Raw genomic sequence first — 15,757 nt, 5'->3', positions numbered from 1 at the left:
CTGATTGGTCAGATCCTTGTTGCACACACCTACTTCACTTCCTGGTTAACTTACCGCATGGGTTTCCGTGTGTTGTGTTGACAGTTGCACCAAGGAGGATAACCTCAAGTAATCCTTAATTTAGGCACATAAGTATGTTATTTATGTCTGCTATGGTTGATCATTTCTATACAGCAACCAGGAGCGGACCAAAATACACAGGCGAAACTGTTTTTCTTGCGATAAACCGTATTACATCTTCTGCAGTTCTCTCATTTGTCATTTATAATTTGCCAGACGATGGAAGATACTAATAAGGTTGTGGAATCCACTCAAAGCGATGAAGACGACCTGCCACCGGGTCAGTCTTCTTCAGTCATTCTTGAGAACCCTACTTCTGAAACGATCAAGGAAATATCGACATATTTTCAGGCTTCGCAATGTATGCTTGGTAACTCTTCAGAAGAATCCCTGGTCACGGCCGCCGACAGGTAATATCAATTATATGTAGTACAGAAACTATATTACAACTCTAAGTAACCTAATAAGAAAAATAGAGGTAAATCTCGCTCTCACTTTCCCCTCTGTGTGTGTGTGTGTGTGTGTGTGTGTGTGTGTGTGTGTGTGTGTGTGTGTGTGTGTGTGTGTGTGTGTGTGTGTGTGTGTGTGTGTGTGTGTGTGTGTGTGTGTGTGTGTGTGTGTGTCGGGGTCTAGGGTGTGGGTCTGGGTCTTGTGTAGCTTGAAACGTGTTCTATTTCATTAGAGCTGTAGCGACGCGTCGACGTCAAATTTCTCCGTCGACGATTTTCGTGGACAATGGACAACAACACAGTTGGCACTTTGCTGAGTCTGCTGCTTATTTGGATATATGTTTACCGTTTAATGGGAAAGAAGGCTCGTCGCCTTTATTATGTCCGTGGTCGTCGCATGGACTATACGTCATCCAGCTCAGGTTGCGTAGCCGTGCGTGTGCGCGTGTCGGCTCATTAGCATCTGTACCCTAGCGGCCCGTACCGTAGCAGCACACCTCTCCCAAGTGGCCAAATTGGCCTGTCCTGGCCACACTCACACTGGCAGATTTGAGCACGGTTAGGTGTGAAAACGGCCACGGCCAGATGGCCTAGTGTGAGTGCACCCTTAAACACCCAGGAATGTCTCTGTGCACTGGTTGCACAGTGTTGGTTTTTGCACTGCATTTTTTTGATATTTTGTACAGGAGAGATTTATGTTGGGACTGTTACACTGAAAACAGGAATTTTATATTGTGTTAAACACTCAGGAATGTCTACTGTGCACTGCAGTGTTTTTTTTTGCACTACAACTTTTAAATTTTTTGAACAAGAGTTATGTTGGTACTGTGAAAGAGTAAACGGGCTGGCCTTTCATTTTGTATAACAGTGGAACTATTTTATTTATTTTAATTTGTGTAAAGCAGAAGGTTTTTTGCTGTGCAAAACTGTTGTTAAATAAAGTATATTATTAAGAATTTTTTGGTATTTATTTGAGATACATTATGGTTTTTATTAATCGAGCAATAGAAATAGATAATCATCCAATTAGTCATTAGATTAGTCGACTAATCGATGAAATAATCGCCAGATTAATCGTTTAATAAATAATCGTTTACCCCCAGCCCTAGTTGTCACACAAGCTATTTTGGATTTTTGTAATATGGAATTATTTCAGGGAAATGCCGTGAAATAATGTATGCACAGTGTGTTCAGGATTAGGACTGATATATATGTCGGCCTAGACCTAATCAGTTGTGTTTTAATATCTTTAGCATTCATATTATTGCACTCTATTCTTTTCGGCTACTCTGCGGTTGGCCTTGATGGGGAGATATTTTAACCCCATTTTCCTGCGACATTCCTGCGTCATAGCCCGTTTCAGCACCGTGTCAGTGGACAGGTACAATCCTACGAACGTCGTGAGTGCAGCGAATGCGCGTTCATGTTAAGAGGAGTTTCGGGAAACGCTCCAAAGAAATTTACGATGGTTCGCAAGATCCATCGTGAGAATGATCGTACGAGCGAAGATCCATCGTTATCGGGAAACTGGGCCCAGAGTTGCTATATATGTTTGTAAATAGTATCACCACTTTGTCTTTTCAGTGAATCGATCGAACATCCAATCCTTACTCAAGTCCCGGTGTCACGGGCGCGCCGATATCGTCGAAGTACACGGTCAGAAGCCACAACAGCCAGTGAAGAAAGTGGAGGTGAAAGTGCATCGTCCGTTTCTCAGCCAGCCCGCTCCTCTGCCAGGAGGAAGAATCTCAAGGGGAGGAAAAAGGGGGCATTCCAAGCATTTCGCTCCCCCTTCTTCGAAGGGAGTAGTTTCAATACAATCTTGCCTTCATTGAAGATACAACCTTTTTCAAACATCCAGCAAGAGGCTAAAGTTAAGGTAAGTTTTCCCTCCTTAACACCATTTTGAATGTAAATTGTTTGGTTCACTGTTGTTTGTTATCATGGTTATTTTTCAAATGTTTTTGTTCATTTTTGTCAACAGACCTCCGCTGTCGGAGGCTTCTTCAAATGCATCCGGTTGTGGCACAGAGTTAACCTAAAACGATATGTCCGAGCGACTTGTTTACCGGCTCTTTACATGGATGCGGATGAATCATTGTCGCCCTTGTCTGAGTATGTATTTCTAAATAATTTACTTGTTTAATATAAGGTCTGATGGCAGACTCGCTTCATATTTGTTTGACCAATCTTGTTGCTGGAGGCAGGGCGCTGTACAGAATGGTTACCAGAAAACACAAACTGCACCAGCCAGCACCAATCTGTTGGGAATTCAAGCTAAACCATCCTGTTAGGACACTGACATTCTTAGAATATTTTTCAGTTTCTGTAAAGGTTTCAAATCAACACAGTGTAGAAACACACTTCCGAAAGCTTCATCCACCGGAGCAAATTAGTTTATCTTCGGTAGAATATCGGAGGAAACAAGGCAGAAGTCATCCCGATTCACTTTCTGGTGTTTGGCCCAGCCTCTTCACCCTCCCCCCTAGATATTCTGCTATTGCATAGTAGCACTGCTAATTCCTAGATCAGGTTAAGAAATATACTTGTCCTTTTCATGATTTTTTCTTTTACAGGGGGAACGATACATCGGATGAGGAAGGCATCAAAGTTGTGGTAAGGAGCAAGAGTAATGTTGCAGAAAAACCTTTTGGTTGTCTATTTGGGAGATCTATCCCTTTTCATTTGATCTACGGCCTTTAATTCAATTGAGAGGTCCCTCCTATTGATCTAAACAGCACCTTAAAAAATAATATTTATGTTTACATCTTGCAGTCGAATGATTTCTTCGTTAAATCGAGGAAAGGCCAGTGCCCTCAGGGGCGTGCTCCAGCTAAAGGAGTAAGGGGAAGTTGTACTGGGCCTGTTGAGGAACCTGGATCTCAAGCCAAGACTGGAAGAACAGGTGACGGAGCTAAAAGAGCAAGAGGACCTGGCACTCAGCCTGTCGATGGAACAGGCTCTCGTGCCACGCTAAGAAGGACGAGTCCCCGAACTAAAGGAGTAAGAGGACTTGGAGCTCAGCCCGTCGATGGAACCGGATCTCATGACAAGAACGGACCCAGTTCCTCACCACACCCTGGTCCACCAGGGGAGGAGTGGAGCAGGGCGTCATCCCAACCCGAAGATCATCTAGGCTTTGAGTCTGCAGCAGGCTATGGCGCCATGGTAGAGGAGTCCAGCGGGCAGGTCTCGGAGAAGGACCCCACCTCAGACGTTACACCTGTACAACAGGTAACCCCTCCTCCTGAAATGCCGTGCACAGGCGACAACATCAGTGCTGGCAACAGACAACCCGATGTGGTGAGGGATAGCGTTTGTAGGAGTCCTGATCTGAGTAAAACAAAGACGTGTGAGACTAACGAGAGCAAGAAAATAATTAGTGAGAGAGTTGAGGTAGCGGTTGAGTGCGCTCCTGGCGTGCCCGACGAACATGAAAACAACACTGATGAGCAGCATAGGAAAAGGAAAGGGAGGAAAAAAGAAAAGGGAGGTAAATTCACAGAGGAAGAGGGAAACAACATTTCATTAGATGGGCCAGGCCAGGCTTCACAGCCAACGTCAGGCTCCGACATGATCATCAACAACGACCAAAACTTAAATCCCTTAGGGGACCAGTTTGAAGATCTATGGAGAAGGAAAAAAATAAGCAAGAAGAAGAAACCGAATACAGATGGTGTTATTACAGAGGGAGAGGTCAACGTTGTGGACACAGCTTCTACTGACGAGACCAGTACACTGACTGAACCAACCGCAGTAGGGTTTAAAAAACAAAGAAGGAAAAAGGACAAGATGGTCCCCTGTTCAGAAGACCCTGAACCCATCCCAGCGTCAGGGTACACTGAGGCTGGGAACCCTTTCAAACACCCTGCAGACAGGGGAGTCGCTTTGGAGGATGACACTTCAGAGGCTTCCGATTTTTCACAGAGAACGTTGGGGTCCGCCATGGGCATCGACAACGATGACGTTGTTTTGGAGCACACAAGAAGAAAGAAGAAGAAAAAGGAAAAGAAACGTAAAGTAACAGAGGACGAGGAAATCCACATGTCTTTAGAGGGGCCATGTCCTGCCTTAGAGACTTCTGATATTTCACAGTCAGGGTCAGCCATGACCACCAACAACGATGATGACGATCAGCACAGGAAAAGGAAAAAGAGGAAAAAGGAAAAGAAATGTAGAGTCCCAGAGGACGAGGAAATCAACATGTCTTTAGATGGACCCTGTCCTGCCTTAGAGACTTCTGATATTTCACGGCTAACGTCAGAGTCAGCCATGACCATCAACAACAACGATGACGATGAGGAGCACAGGAAAAGAAAAAAGAGGAAAAAGGAAAAGAAACCTAGATTCCCAGAGGAGGAGGAAATTGATGTATCATTAGACGGGCCATGCCCTGCTGTAGAGCCTTCCGATGTTTCACAGGGTACCTCAGACTCAGGCACGACCATCAACAACAACTGTGACGATGAGGAGCACAGGAAAACAAAAAAGAGGAAAAAGGAAAATAAACGTAAAGTCGCATCAGGGGAGGAAACAAACATTCCATTAGATGCGCCTTGCCCTGCTCTAGAGACTTTTGATGTTTGCAAGAGAACATCAGAGTCCACCATGACCATCAACATCAACCATAGCTTAGACTGTGCAGGTGACCAGTTAGAAGATATGTTGATACCAAGGAAAAAGAGCAAGAAGAAGAAATCGAGGACAAATGGTGTCGTTACAGAGGGAGAGTTGAACGTTGCAGACGCAGCTTCTACTCACGAGACCAGTACTCTGGCTGAAACTACAGCAGGGTTTAAAAAAGGGAAAAGTAAAAAGGACAAGATTGCCCCCTGCCGTGAAGACCCTGAAACAAACATTCCATTAGATGCGCCTTGCCCTGCTCTAGAGACTTTTGATGTTTCCAAGAGAACATCAGAGTCCACCATGACCATCAACAGCAACCATAGCTTAGACTGTGCAGGTGACCAGTTAGAAGATATGTTGATACCAAGGAAAAAGAGCAAGAAGAAGAAATCGAGGACAAATGGTGTCGTTACAGAGGGAGAGTTGAACGTTGCAGACGCAGCTTCTACTCACGAGACCAGTACTCTGGCTGAAACTACAGCAGGGTTTAAAAAAGGGAAAAGTAAAAAGGACAAGATTGCCCCCTGCCGTGAAGACCCTGAAACCAACCTAGAGGCAGATAACATGGAGAGTGAGCACTTCTCTTTCAAACACCCTGCAGACGGAGAGGTTGAATGTCAGAGGAAGAAACGCAGGAAGCAGAAAATGTCTGAAACAACTCGACACGCAATCTGTGAGGACACACTAGTCAGGGGCAGCAGCTTGACTTCTGCGTGTGAAAAAACAAGGAAGCGGCACCATTCGTTCCTTAGTGATGACGCGATGGAAAATCCCCCCAAAACAAACAAAATCAGCACTTGTGACGTTGACACAGAACCTGTTGAAAATGGTGAAACACTGATGGAGTCTCTAATAGCCAAGACAAAAAAGAAAAAAAAGTGTGAGGGCAGCGTGCTGAATGTTAGGAGCTCAGCAGAAACTGGCAATGACACAGTGAGGAAGAAGAAGATGAAAGATAAGGCGGACAGGGAGTCAGAATCACCTGTGGTGGTGGATAGGGAGACTCCAGGCGATATTGAGACCACTGTACTGATAAAGAAGAAGAAATGTAAAAAGAACACTCGCCCCCCTTCTCAAGGGAGCACCCCGGCTGAAGCACGAGATGAATCGGGGGTAACCACGCCGACCGTCGCCGTCTCACCCCGACGATGTTCATCCGTAGTGGACACAGACGTCACACAAGCCGGCAACGCGGCAATTCCTAACGATGGCGCTACCGTGAAGAAGAAAACGGGCAGGAAGAGCCAGAAGAATACAAGCGGAGTCGGGACATGGGACTCAGACGTGCCAGAACAGAACATAAGAACCACCACTGAACCGATGCCACACTGGACCCCGGAAACAGAATCTCGTTTGAAAAAGAAGAAAAACAAAAAGGATAGGAGGGTAATGGACCGGATTGAGGCAGCCGCTGACCCCGGGGCGATAGAGGCCCAGCACTCGGGTCACGAGGCAGAGGTTACGTCACAAGACGCCGTGCCGCCAGAGAGCCGGACACAGAATCATCATGAATCAAGTTCTCCCAGGCGTTATAAGAAAAAGGCCCTCAAGAGGAAGCCTCTCTTTAATCAAGGGCAGGACTTTCTCGACACAGAACCAATATTGACATGAGAGGTTTATGTTGGTTTCTGTTCCCAGAATATGGACCCATCTTTGTGGAGTGATGTGCTCTGGTTTTGTGATTTCAAGACTCTACTCGATTCTTATGTTTGCGTCACATTCAGAGCTCCTCACTTCACTAAATGTTCACTTTCTTTGTATTGCTTTTTTATTATTATTTGCAGTGTCAAGACTCTACTCGATTCTTATGTTTGCGTCACATTCAGAGCTCCTCACTAAAGGTCTTTATTTTATAAATGTTTATTTTAGGGTAACCTTTCATTGAATTCCTTCAGCTTTATTTAATGAATAAAAGCTCTATATTTGAGCGCACGTCAAGTAGGTAGGTGAAAGAAATGACCATGCATATGCGTACCATGAGTATTCTCACATAATTTGCTGAAAATGTATTCCATGTACTGTGTACTGCCTATTTATTACTGTACTGTATTTATTTATGCTGTGGAGTGTTTTATACTGTGCAACGTCTATTTTTAATGTGTTGCCAGGTTGCTGACGACAAATTTCCATTTTATGAAAAATTGAATTGAGAATAATGATTTCTTGTCTTATTTTTCTTATATTTTCTGAGACTACACAGCCATTAACCAATGTGCTACAGCCTACTTTTCAAAAAGCTTCACTTTGGATTAAAGGCCTACGTCCATTTCCTTTTAAAAACCATAATCATGCTAGAATTTAATGGTAGACCTAACTGAATCAGTAGGTCAGGGTGAGCATTTAAATATTTTTTTCATATTAGAAGCGAAAAGACAATCGATACTTTTGTTTAATTACATTAGGAAATATTTTTTTGGATATTGAAATTTCAATTATTTTTTTGTATGAAGATACATTAGCTACAGGATGGCAAGAATGCCAATATCAGCTGTCATAATATTTAAACAGTGTTATTTGGATGCATCAGCGAATGGGAAAGAGGGGGCGGGACAGAGGGAATGGGCGTACACCAAAGCACAGCTCCGATCCCGAGCACAACAGTGTTATGTGCTACGAGTGGCCATAATCGCCCAGCGGCCGAATTATGTAAGTGTATAGTAGGACTTCTCTCACAGTAGCGTCTAAGAAACGACAGCACAGCTTTTTACTCCGCCAGTGCGGGAGTTCCACTAAATTGTATTTTACCAACGAACTATTTTGTCCTCAAATAATGTCTTCAAATAACGTGGCCAGCTTCAATGAGGCAAGAAGAGTCGCTATATTCGGAGGTACACATGGAAATGAAATGTCCGGAGTGACACTTGTAAACCTATGGATGATGAACAGCAGAGAAGAGATACAGAGGAAGGGTGTCGAAACGCAACCCTTCATCACCAACCCAAAGGCAGTGGAGAAATGCTCCAGATACGTGGATACAGATCTCAACCGGGCATTTACAACAGAGAATCTCAGGTAAACGTGATTCTGCGTTATTAGGCTATCGTTACCTCCAGTGGATGTTCGTGCCTGCGATACTGTAGTTTACCTACAGACAGGTTGCCTTGGCAAAACAACGTCGTAGTTGATCCATACAATCACGCAGAAAACACTAGTGTGTGCTATTGATAATCATTGTTAGATGTGAGTGGTCAAAATAGCAGCTTAACCAGGTCCTCTAAAGGTTATAGACCTTGTCATTATTATTCAACAGCAATGCCCATAGCGTTTGAGATAGGCCTACGACCATTTCTATGTTTTGTATGGGTTTTATTACATGATTAATTCAAAAGGCATTATCAGGGGGCCTAGTACCCCCCGACTAGCGCTACAGCTCCGGTTCCATCCGAACAGCTGAGCCGAGCCAGTTCGGAGCCAGGCCGAAAACGTGAGCAGAATGGGACTGAGTTTCAAATGACGGATGACTTTTCCATCGTTCTCGTGAAGTAGAGCGTAAATAAAGCAGCCTGACACACAAACAAACATGTCAATCATACACTGCATCCTAACGGTCCACTCCATTTTGACGGACGTTGTTTTAATCGTTGATATTTTGAGGATGTCTTTGGGGCTACAGCTGTCCCGTTTATTGGATCTCTAAGAAGATTATTCGGAATGAGGCACACGCTTCAGCGTCCAACTGTTGGGAAATGGTGGCTGACTCGGGAGATTAGCAACATCAAAACAGTCCTGCTGGTATTAAAAATAGATTAATACCCTGTGCCCTTTATCCATAACACTGTTCCTTGAGCGTGTTTTTCTCACGTGAGTCTGCCCGCACGTGTGTGTGTGTGTGTGTGTGTGTGTGTGTGTGTGTGTGTGTGTGTGTGTGTGTGTGTGTGTGTGTGTGTGTGTGTGTGTGTGTGTGTGTGTGTGTGTGTGTGTGTGTGTGTGTGTGTGTGTGTGTGTGTGTGTGTGCGTGTGTGTGTGTGCGTGCATTTTAATATCTTAATATCTTTTGTTTGTTTGATTGGCATGAATTAGCCAATAATAATTCCAATTTAAATTATGCTATTGAGTGCACGTTGACAAAGCCCACCGAATGTTTCCATATTGTGGTCCCATTACAAGCTAGAAAATACCAGATATTGAGGGGAAACCAGGTGTGGGAGACGCTGGAACAATGTGTCCCGTTTTAGGGAAGCTACCAGGCTACTTTTGTCTTTTGATTTTTTTGATTTTTTTTTCCTTATCCGTGTCTTTTTTAAGACCTAAGACATTTCGAAATCGTCATGCGGATTTTATTTCTTCAGGTTGAAATACACGCTGTTCCATAATGCAGAGCCTCATTATTCGCCATTATTTTTCTTACAGTAGGCATAGCCTACTATTGGATTAGTCACTACATTTGCTTTCATGATAATTCTCCAGCTTTTTTCCCTTTTAGGTTTGAAGGTTTATTATTAGAGCTTGAAGAAGATCGATAATTCTGGTTGTTTTGTACTGGGTAGCTCTTTGTTAGGAATCTGTAACTCTTACTTTTTGGTTGTAGCCTAAACTGGTGCTTGTAAAGCCTATTCTTTTAGACTAGATAACCTTGTACCAATCATTGACACTCAGTTACTCGCTCTTTGCCCGTTCACAGTAAGCTGATAAGCTTTGTTTATTGGTTAAATTGACATTATAAACAATTGCTCAACTAGTTATTTATATTCTACCCAGCGCCCCAAATGGGAAGGATTTGCCCTACGAGGTGCAAAGAGCCCAGGAAATTAACAGGCTGTTCGGACCTAAAGGAAGCTCGGAGGCCTACGATGTGATCTTTGACCTCCACAACACCACCTCCAACATGGGCTGTACGCTCATACTGGAAAGCTCCAAAGACCACTTCAACCTGCAGATGATGAACTACATCAAGGTGACCATTATGGGTTAATATTAACTAGCATTAACTGCTTCTGCAATCAGTGTCTGTACCTGAGATCGGTTTGATGTGGGCGTTTCAGTCTACAGTGGGTAATGAAGCTTGACTTTCTGTTCATAAATGACTGAATGTTCTCCAAAATGGGAGTTACTTAAGACAGCCTAAGTGCCTCAGGGCTTCTTACATAATCGTCGGCCGACTTGTGTGCTAAAGCAACTGATGCATTAGCTGAAAGGGTCAACCATCCAAAAACCCTAAAAATAATACATTTTCTGGCAAGTCTTATGTCCTTGAGAAATAATGAGAACAAACAGTAAAGGCAACCTTAGGGAAACAACTAAGAAACAGTACTATAAGTCACACCCACCACAGCCCTCCATATAAACAGTTAATAGTTAAATAGTTGAGAATACCTGTTTTGGTTTTGTCCTGCAGAAGGCCATCGCACCAGACAGCTGTCCCGTACTGCTGAACGAAGACCCGGGCCTGAAGTACGCCACAGCCCGATCTGTGGCCAAACACTCTGTCGGTGAGTGCTTAGTAGAAGGGCACCCCGACACCTCCTTTAACCTTGGGGACCCTGCATCGTGACACCATGGATCGTCTCCCCGTGTCACCTTGAAGTATATACCCATGCTAATGTGTGTTTGTTTTTTTGTTGCAGGTTTGGAGGTAGGCCCTCAACCTCAAGGTGTTCTGAGGAGCAACATCTTTGAAGCCATGAGGATCATATTGAAACACGCCCTGGACTTTATTGAATTATTTAATGAAGGTAAAGGGGGCTGTCTGTGCTTGCCCACAATGGCGGGAGCCACGCGGCGATATTGCTAAACACTGTCTTATGTCTTGCAAGAACAGACAGGCAGGAGTTGTTGGCAGGAAATATAAACGTCTGAAGATGACAAAATATATAATTTTTAATCTAATTTGTTAAAGTCCCCTCTTCTTGCAAGAACGGAGCGGTGGGCCAGAAATAAAATTGTCTGACGCCAAAAGCCACCTAAGCTGCTTTGGAAAGCAGATCATGCTTTCCAAAATGATCTGCATTTTATTTGTATTCTGCATTACCGCTTCCCCGTTCGCTTCCCTGCATCAAAACAAAAAGAGACAAAAAGTAGAACAATGCTTGAAACTCCTAGGTAGTTCTATTCTGCGTGTTCTGCTCCAAACAACAGTCACGTTAGGCCCCTTCCTTTAGATGAGTGGCTGCTGAAAAGCAAGTTTGTTCGGACTTGGTTCGTTTCCATGTCGTTGGGGCCGGCCTGCTGCCAACGCTTTGCTAATCTGCTGTTGTGAGAGCGCACCATGCTGGAGCTGCTAAACAGGCTGTTCTAGCTTCATGAATTGCTTCTCCTGTTCTCGCCTTTGAAGGAACAACTCGTTTGGTTCTGTGTGATGTTTATTATCGGCTATGCTGGGAAAATACATCCCCGGCTTTGTTTTCTGGTCAAAATGACTGCTAAATATCGGCCGATAAGTAGATTCTGCAGTTAATCCTTTAGGCTATTTCTTGATGGATTTTGTGATTGGTATATTATGATTCATTAGAAGCATTTTGGAGCTTTGTGCCTTCTTTGTCTTGAGGGGATGCTAGCATCTCTTCAATACATTAACAATATTTGTGAATGGAGTTCTGAAAAGTCCCAAAAAGCTTATTAAATGTCTCTTAAAGAGAGGGAGTGTAGTGCAATGAAAAGATTATTTGTACTAGTAATTTTGTAATAATTTATGAATGTTTGATTTTGTACGGTGACCTTGAGTGTCAAGAAAGGCGCCCATAAATAAAATCCATTATTATTATTATTATTATTATTAATGTAATTTATACCATCTTCAGCTATATATATATCATTGAGAAAAATAAAGAATATTGTGTGTTTGTTTTTTCAGGTGTTGAATTCCCTCCGTGCACAGTAGATGTCTTCAAAGTCTCTGAAAGGATGGATTACCCCAGAGACGCCAATGGCAACATTATCGCCATGGTTCACCCCAATCTACAGGTAAATAACCCCCCCTGACACCGTCACATACTATTAACTACTGTGTCGTTCAGCTTTTCATCCAAAGCGGATTACAATCACTTGTTAACAAACACCTGCCATTAATGAGTAATGGTGAACTCACAGTTCCCATACTAGCTTTCATGACTCTGGAGGAGGAAGTCTATGAGTGTCTGGGAGAATGTGTGCGCTAGCAGGTTGTTTATGCAACAAATTGGTTAATTGTCCTCTCTCTTGTTTATTTCCTCTGCCGTGGCGGTTCCAGGACTGTGACTGGGAGCCTCTGACCCCGGGCGACCCAATGTTCCAAACCTTTGACGGCAAGACCATTCCCTACGAGGGGGCGGGCGCCGTGTACCCCACCTTCATCAATGAGGCGGCTTATTATGAGAAGCAGCAGGCCTTCGTGACCACGAGAAGAGAAACGTTGGCCGCCAACGCCATCAGAAAAGTGTAAAAGAAAAACCTGTGGTTTCATGCTAATCGGATTGAGGCAGCATGAAAACTTTGGTGTTTGGAGATTTGAAATATACTAAGCAATAATTTTTTGATTTTAAATGTTTTATTTCCTCCTTGTTTTTTTTTTAAATGATATATGTGTGTGTGTGTCTGTGTGTTTTTCATCGTTATAATCTTGACAGAAAAGTTTCATCGCTCCTGTCTAATTTTGCTATGCATTTCTTGCAAAGAGCACTAATTAACTATGCAACAAACCCGAGGGATGTGTTGATTAGGTCCTTTTGTAAAAGGGTTTGAAGTTCAGACTACATTGTCGTGGTAACTATTTATGCTACTATTGTTATTTGCACATGATTTCCATTTTAGAAAAAGTGATTAGTGTCAAATTCTTTCGCCATTGTCATTGTGATGAATGACTGAGTAATCATACACTGCCGCTGATCTATTTCTAATTTATATTAATGCTTTATTTCCATAACTGCTCAGGAAGGCCATTTGTGAACCTACATTTTGACCACTGGCTTAAAAGTGTGAACTCGAAATTGGTACGTTTTTGTGGCCTTCAACTGCAATAGCAACTTTTAAACCTCCAAAAGATAACCCTAGGGTTTGCATCTATGGTTCTATCCTATTGTTGCCTTAATAGAGATTTAAATGTGTTAGTATAGTGTCGTATGTTGTAACCATTTGTAAAGTATATGTTTATTTCAGTGAGCAACTGGGATGCACAATTCTATACCATATTTTTATGATGTTTGTTATTTTGAAATACTAGTGTATTGGATGTTAAACAGGGAAGATGTATGTAATTTTTGACCTAATATGTTTTTCCTGTGTTGTCTGTTGTCTGTTGAAGATTTTCAATGTAATTTAGTAGTAAATCTATTTTCTGTAGGCATTACTTTGAGTAATATGCCTTTTAAATATTCTAACTTTTCTGAATCCTGAATTTGATATGATCAATAAATCAAACAACATGCTACACTTGACTAAAAATCTTGACAGTTTTGCGAATATATAATTTCTTCTATAGCCACAAGAGGGCAACACACTCCCACTAATACAATGAATTCAGTCAGCGTTACAATTGCTCTAGTCTATGCAATGCCTTTCTCAATAGACTCCACTTTACATTGCAGAATAGAAGCGAAGACCTCAAATCCATACAGTGACACATAGATAGTACATTTTAAACATAAACTGGTATCTTTGGCTGGTAGGCCTACAGTGTGGATTTATCAATATATCAATTTTAATATGAAGGCATGTTGAAGTTGCAAAAGTTCGACAAGCTTCTCTAGATGTTTGCGGATCGAACATCGATCGTCATTATCCTTTGACGTCAGGGGTGTGTGATGGTTTGTAGTACGATTACAGGAGTCTCAGGAGCTGCAGGTTGGTTGCGTGGCGCCATCTCTCCCTTAATTGCTGTAACCCAATCAGGGCTTGGTAACATCATGCGGATCGATGAGTTTGCTCTGGCCAGAGGGCGCTTGGTGGAAGTGGGTGAATCCTTCAGGTCTTGGAGAGGATCCAACAGGGTACTCAGCGTATCATCAAGCATCATCACCTCACCATATTTTAGTCTCTCTCTCTCTCTCTCTCTCTCTCTCTCTCTCTCTCTCTCTCTCTCTCTCTCTCTCTCTCTCTCTCCCAGAGGGATGTATTTTGTCCTCTCCTCATATCATATAGCATTACGTTGTACTGGCTGACGGAGGTTTTAGTTTAATGAATTTGTCGTTAATGTGTTTTATTCTTCTTTTAATTCTGTGTCTATGCGTGCGCACGCGCGTGTGTGTGTGTGTGTGTGTGTGTGTGTGTGTGTGTGTGTGTGTGTGTGTGTGTGTGTGTGTGTGTGTGTGTGTGTGTGTGTGTGTGTGTGTGTGTCAGCATAGCCTACTATGGATTAAAATAATTTATCATGTCACGTGTAATACATTTTTTAAGCAAAATATATTGTTTTACAACATCAAGGGGGAGCGAGAAAAACTGGTTGTAGGCTCTATGAAAAGCCTCAAATGTACGAACAAGCTTTGGGCGATATAGACACGACATTGACACCTCTACCATCAGACATGGATCACTGCCGCGCCATCCCCGTTCATCGGATCTTCAACTGGTTCTACGTCATCAGCACCTCAATACCGGAAGACTCCAACTTTTCTGGCAGTTGGTTGAGTGAAGGTGGTGCAAACAGTTGTCCTGTGTGGTGTGTATTCTTCTACTACTTCGTTTGCGTGAGACGGTTGTGCACTCTCTTTGTTGATTACAGTGACGTTTTGAACCGTACACATGTCACAGAGGAGCAAGTGACGGACGGAGTGGGGGGGTAGAGACGGGTTCGAACCATTCACGGAGTAGGGGTGCCGCGGAGATCAGCGTGGACGATGTGGGAACAAGAAGAGTTCGAAAAGCACTGGCGGAATGAATTTCCCGACGGAGAAGTTCCTCGTATGGATTTAATTTCACTGGAGGACGTCGAGACGGAGCTGGAGAATTGCAAAGCCAACCTCAAAAAGCTCCAGAGTGCACTTTCAGAGGAAAAATTCAAGGTGATCTACCTACAGACCACCATAGCGCGGCAGAAGAGAAGTTACGACAAGGGAAGGTTTGATCGTAAAGATGAAAACTTTAATGCTGACTATGGGTTTAAGAGCAAGATGGGGAAGGCTACTCCGGAGGGTTTAAAGCCCGTGAGTGGGAAACTTCAGTCGCAACAAGGGGACAAAGGCGTTGGAGACCCACAGGGGAATTTTATCAGCCCGATCAGCTCCGTGAGCAAGGTGAACCGCAAGGCGGGTAAACCTATCCCGGTGCCGCCGAGGACGTCCAGCATGCCGAAAGGGAACCCGATCCTCACCGTTGTCTCTCAGGTGGATGGAAACGGCGTTGGCATATGTAAGCCCGCCACCATTGACCACCGGCAGGAAAGTGACCACGAGTATGAAGATTTGGAAATGAATGAGAAATTTGTCAAGTGTAACCTATTGGGACCGAAGGCTGCGGTGAAGGACAGCCTCCGGGACGCCTTGTGTCCATTCCGTCAGAGTAGGGACGGCGACTCCAGCGACGACGGGAGGCTGTCGCCGTCATTGATGCAGGTTCCCCGCAGACCGTCCCGCGGCTCTGGAAGCAGCACCCCGGACAGACGCAGTGACGGCTATCTGAGCTCCGAGCACGATGACTCCTCTGCAGGTAATGGTCAACCTTTCCAACGTGGCACTGTGATTGACAGGGGCACTGTGATTGACAGTGGCACAGTG

At 43.7% G+C, this 15,757-nt stretch overlaps 2 protein-coding genes across 3 annotated transcripts in view; both read left to right on the top strand.

Moving 5' to 3' along the window:
- Nucleotides 1–10: 10 nt before the first annotated feature.
- LOC130385206 (aspartoacylase-like) lies at nt 11–13,651 on the top strand. 2 transcript variants are annotated; one of them, XM_056593594.1, is made up of 10 exons: nt 47–470; nt 2,094–2,388; nt 2,494–2,624; nt 3,086–3,125; nt 3,285–8,147; nt 9,834–10,029; nt 10,471–10,564; nt 10,700–10,807; nt 11,926–12,035; nt 12,301–13,651. In XM_056593594.1, exons 5-10 carry the CDS (start codon nt 7,906–7,908, stop codon nt 12,490–12,492), a joined length of 942 nt encoding a protein of 313 aa, XP_056449569.1. In that variant the 5' UTR covers nt 47–470; nt 2,094–2,388; nt 2,494–2,624; nt 3,086–3,125; nt 3,285–7,905; the 3' UTR covers nt 12,493–13,651. The 2 variants fall into 2 exon arrangements, with proteins under 2 accessions (XP_056449568.1, XP_056449569.1); XM_056593593.1 differs by lacking the exons at nt 9,834–10,029; nt 10,471–10,564; nt 10,700–10,807; nt 11,926–12,035; nt 12,301–13,651 and having other exon boundaries at nt 11–470; nt 3,285–7,909.
- A 961-nt stretch (nt 13,652–14,612) lies between these two features.
- Nucleotides 14,613–15,757, top strand: part of abr (ABR activator of RhoGEF and GTPase) — a 112,776-nt gene continuing 111,631 nt past the window's right edge. The window contains exon 1 of the mRNA XM_056595309.1: nt 14,613–15,689. Within this exon, the coding sequence (XP_056451284.1) occupies nt 14,882–15,689 (808 nt within the window). The 5' untranslated portion in view covers nt 14,613–14,881. The remainder of the gene's footprint in view (nt 15,690–15,757) is intronic.

The sequence above is a fragment of the Gadus chalcogrammus genome, chromosome 7, assembly GCF_026213295.1.
Source record: "Gadus chalcogrammus isolate NIFS_2021 chromosome 7, NIFS_Gcha_1.0, whole genome shotgun sequence".
Taxonomy (NCBI): domain Eukaryota; kingdom Metazoa; phylum Chordata; class Actinopteri; order Gadiformes; family Gadidae; genus Gadus; species Gadus chalcogrammus.
The sequence above is the reverse complement of the archived record's forward strand: the minus strand, read 5'-3'. Positions and strand labels throughout refer to the sequence as shown.

Bases quoted from the DNA above. Each gene is read 5' to 3' on its own strand.
- LOC130385206 (XM_056593593.1), top strand. From the start codon at position 280: ATGGAAGATACTAATAAGGTTGTGGAATCCACTCAAAGCGATGAAGAC. The intron at 471-2,093 runs GTAATATCAATT...TTGTCTTTTCAG, and splicing joins CTGGTCACGGCCGCCGACAG to TGAATCGATCGAACATCCAA. The intron at 2,389-2,493 runs GTAAGTTTTCCC...TTTTGTCAACAG, and splicing joins AGCAAGAGGCTAAAGTTAAG to ACCTCCGCTGTCGGAGGCTT.